The following is a 4,210-nucleotide window of genomic DNA, read 5'->3' as shown; positions in this document are numbered from 1 at the left end:
GGACCCAAGGGGGAACCCCTGCCAACCCCTCTCCCAGAGGCTCAGCTACAACGGCAGCACCAGCGTGGTGAGGTGTCTGCCACGCACGGGCCGCACGCACCAGATCCGCGTCCACCTGCAGTTCCTGGGGCACCCCATTGTCAACGATCCCATCTACAACATGGAGGCGTGGGGCCCGGACAGGGGCAAGGGCGGGAAGATCGGGAAGACGGATGAGGAGCTCCTGAAGGCACTGGTGGAGGAGCATCGTTCCAAACAGAGCCTGGAGGTCTTGGGTATTGGGGAGGAGGACTTGAACTCCAGTGGTGAAAGTAAAGACTCTGGGAATTCAGGTGACTGCACAAAGTCTGCAGAGGCTGATCCTATAAATGGGAATTCTTGCCCTGGTGAGGACGAAAAGAATCCCAAGAGGTTTGTGAAGGATCCCGAGAGGAATGATGTAGCAGCTTGTCCGCTGAACTTTGATATCAACCTGGAAATGCTTGATAAAGACAAAGAACTCGGTTTGTGTGGGAATCAGGATGGACAAACAGGGGAGAAGGGTTGGGAAGAGAAGGACCCTTTGTGTGTGGAGTGCAGGACGAGCAGGCGGGACCCTTCTCCCAAGGAGCTGGTGATGTTCCTGCACGCCCTGCGCTACAAGGGAGCGGACTTTGAGTACTGCTCCAGCATGCCCGAGTGGGCCACGGAGGACTGGGAGGAATGAGCAGGATACCCAGCACCTGTGGATGCTGCTGGCCGGGAGAGCAGCATGCAAAGACCAAAGATTGACTTTTCATTGTGGTTGAGGTGAACAAAGTGTGCCTTGAGCTGGGGTGGGAGGGATCAGTGGGGCTAGAGAACTATCCCAGCTTCCCACAGGTGCTGCGAAAGATGAGCAGGGAAACGAGGCTAAAACAGGAGTTTTATGTTGCCCATCAGTGAACTGACGCTTGAAGGCAACAAGGACCGAACTCTGCTCGGCATGGGCAGCTTTGCCTTCACCTCAAAGGACTCAGGATCAGTTATCCACATGGATAATGAAGTGCATGCACTAAAAGTCAAAAATTGATTTTTCTTCCAGCCTGCTGTGTTCCTGTGTCTTACAGTAAGAGCTCCTGGATGTCATGTCATAAAAAACCCTATTTTTACAGTATTTTATTGTCAGATTGATTTCAAAATTCCGAGATTATCCCTGAGAACGCTGCGAGGTAAAACCAGAACACTGTAATCTGTTTTGTGCCTGCTGTTTGTCAGCAAGATCCATTTGCCTTTGAAATTACCAATATTCATTCAAATAATTACTTAAGTTAGTAGTTCTGGGTGCAGATACTGGGCAGTTTTGGAGGTGCTAGTCCCCGGATTTTGTCTTGAAGAGATTTTTTAATATCACTTCAATGTGACAATCATCTTTCAAAAAAACCAAAAGCTGTTTTATGAAGCAGAAGACTTTTTAAAAAATAATTTTATATCAGTATATTTCCAGAACGGTAAGTGTCACCATAGTTCTTATTTTCACCAGCATTTACACAGTCAATTCTTGGCTTCTGGGAGGGTTTTTATATCAATTTTGGAGATCTCAGGTTGGCCAGCCCACAGGAATTAGTACCTTCCTTCTAAAATCACTTGATGATGTCACCAGGGTCAGGACATGGCTACCAAACCACAATAAACCAGTGTTTGCTTCCAGTAGCTCAGAGGAGCCCAGTGATGTCTTTCTGTGCTGGGTCATCCAGCTGATGTTGAATATTTCCATAAAAATTCACTCCAATTTGAGCTTTGCTCTTCTACATCCTGCCAAACGTTTCATGATTCTAATTTAATTCCAGATATTTAGAAAGATGATGCTAAAAATCAGCGTTATACCATTTTTTGCTGCATTGGAATACACCTTTCATGGAAATAAATGGAACCTGGGGACCTTCAGTGGATAAAAAAAGGGTGGCTGGAGCTGTTACTGGATTTGGATGCAGGGGAAAGGGGGTAGATTTAGGGGTGGCAGTTAGATTAGACTTTGAGGTGTCCGAGGTTATGTTGGGAGGTTTTTTGGTAAGAAATTTCTGTTACAAAAAAAGCCTCTGGCAGTGATTTTCCTGACTGAGATTGGGCTAGAGGGCCTGATGAGGAACTGGAGCTCAGCACTGCTTTTTCCCCTTTTCCTGGAATAGTGGCTGCAGTTGGCAACTTCTAATTTCCTGGTTAGGAAACTCCTGGGCTTCTGTTTCCAAAATTCTTTGAACACTGAAAATTTAGGGTTTATTTCACAAGGATCCTACCTCTAATTGCATTTTAATTAATTTTATTTTATTTAAAGTCAAAATAGTGTCTGATGTTTTATTAGCTGGAAAAACATTGCTCTTGGAGGTTCCCTGTGATAAATTCCCATCTGAGGCTGGGTCAGGTAAATACTGGGTCCTTGTTGTAGGCGTAAAGCTTTCCATACAATGTGTAGGTCCTGGAAGAATTCCTTTCTTTAGTATGCCTTTACTTGGATACGCCTTGGCAGTGCTGGGTTGGGGTTTGGACTTGATCTTGAAGGTCTTTTCCATCCTAGATGATTCTGTAATTCTGTCTTTATCAGGAGAACGTGTATCTCACTGTGCTAAAGCACTTTTCCATACAAATAAACCCTCCTGGCAAACTTCCCCATGGCTCGGCCTCTCCCTGTGCAGGACTGACTGGAATTAGCCCCTAAACACTCACGTTCCACACAGTAACACTTGTCCAGTTGTGTTTTAACTGGTCCATTGGGGTTGGAAGCCTTTTGTGAGGCTGCAGCGTTGTGATCTGGCCACTTTCTGCCCAGGATGTGGTATTATCTAATTTCCAGAAGGATTTAAGTGTGCTTAAAACCATGGCAGTGTGTGCAAGAGGGGCTCAGAGCTGTCACAGCAGAGGTGTGAGATGTCCCTTCCCCTGGAAGCTCTGTGTTTCATAACTTCTACTTCCAGGCGTCTAATTCCAGACTTTTTTTGGAGTGAGCCCTCTATGACTTAGGCAGAGAGGAAAAGTTTTCCTGTATCTTGTCAATAACACTCATTTATGCTTTTTAAATTGCCATAACTTGATGGAAGACAAAGCCAAGTGCAGTAATTACTTATCCAAAGAGAACCTTGATGTCATTTTCAGTGAGGGGCTGGGACTTTAAAGCCCATCCAGTCCCACCCCCCTGGCATGGGCAGGGACACCTTCTGCTATCCCAGCTTGCTCCAAGCCCCATCCATCCTGGCCTTGAACACTGCCAGGGATCCAGGGGCAGCCACAGCTTCTCTGGGCAACCTGTGCCAGGGCCTCAGCACCTTCACAGGGAAGAATTTATTCCCAATATCCCGTCTCAATCTCCCCTTTTCCAGTTTGGGACCATTCCCCCTTGACCAACGTCCAGCTCTCTTGGAGCCTCTTTAGGCACTGGGAGGGGCTCTAAGGGCTCCCTGGAGCCTTCTCTTTTCCAGACTGAACAATCCCGGCTGTTTGAGCCTTTCCTCATAGGAGAGATCTTCCATCCCTCTAATTTTTACTCAAAGCTTTCATGAAGGACCTGGCCAGCCCTAATAGGATGTTTTGTTGGGGTTACAGAGGAGGTTGAGATTAAAAGGGGTTAATTCCCAGTGTTGTCGCAGCTGGAAGCTCCACAGCAGAGCTGGGTTCTGAGGAAAGGAGGTAAATCAGGCTATGCCATGGAGAAGCACCACAGGAAGCTGGATACTGGGTGAGACCCCTCAATCCCTCGGGACACTCTGTCCTGGCTGTGACCCTTAAATTCCTTGGGACACTATCCTGGGTGACCCCTAGATCCCTCATGACACTCCCTCCTGGCTGCAACCCCTAGAACCTTTGCGACACTCTATCCTGTCTTGTGACCCTGAATCACTCAGGACACTGTCTGTCCCGGGCGCCACCTCCGTTTTTCCTTCTCCGCATAAGGGCCGAAGGGAGAAGCGGGAGGGAGAGGTCCCCCTTGGAAGTGTGAAGCCAAAAAAAAATATATATGTTTTAAGTGCTCGAGAAAAGTTTTGCTTTCCGACGAGGATGGGATTCGAACCCACGCGTGCAGAGCACAATGGATTAGCAGTCCATCGCCTTAACCACTCGGCCACCTCGTCACAGCGGCTTCTTTCTCGCCGGTCCTATAAGGAAGGGCGGCCATCGCCCCTGCAATCTCCTCCCGCCCGCCACTCCCGTGCGCGGCGGCGCCGGTTACGCGGGCCCGCCCGGGCCCAGCGCGGAGCGA

At 48.3% G+C, this 4,210-nt stretch overlaps 2 protein-coding genes and 1 non-coding gene across 3 annotated transcripts in view; 2 read left to right on the top strand and 1 right to left on the bottom strand.

Moving 5' to 3' along the window:
• Positions 1–2,624, top strand: part of RPUSD2 (RNA pseudouridylate synthase domain containing 2) — a 5,455-nt gene extending 2,831 nt beyond the window's left edge. Inside the window, exon 5 of the mRNA XM_008644090.2 lies at positions 40–2,624. Coding sequence (XP_008642312.1) covers positions 40–706 — 667 coding nt within the window. The 3' untranslated portion in view covers positions 707–2,624. The remainder of the gene's footprint in view (positions 1–39) is intronic.
• Positions 2,625–4,000: 1,376 nt separating this feature from the next.
• TRNAS-GCU lies at positions 4,001–4,082 on the bottom strand. The gene has a single exon. It is a non-coding gene; the product is annotated as a tRNA-Ser (tRNA).
• Positions 4,009–4,210, top strand: part of KNL1 (kinetochore scaffold 1) — a 22,687-nt gene continuing 22,485 nt past the window's right edge. The window contains exon 1 of the mRNA XM_017726283.1: positions 4,009–4,159. Coding sequence (XP_017581772.1) covers positions 4,009–4,159 — 151 coding nt within the window. The remainder of the gene's footprint in view (positions 4,160–4,210) is intronic.

This window comes from Corvus brachyrhynchos, unplaced genomic scaffold (genome assembly GCF_000691975.1).
Source record: "Corvus brachyrhynchos isolate BGI_N302 unplaced genomic scaffold, ASM69197v1 scaffold281, whole genome shotgun sequence".
NCBI lineage: Eukaryota > Metazoa > Chordata > Aves > Passeriformes > Corvidae > Corvus > Corvus brachyrhynchos.
Note: the sequence above shows the minus strand (reverse complement) of the source record. Positions and strands in the feature narration are given on the sequence as shown.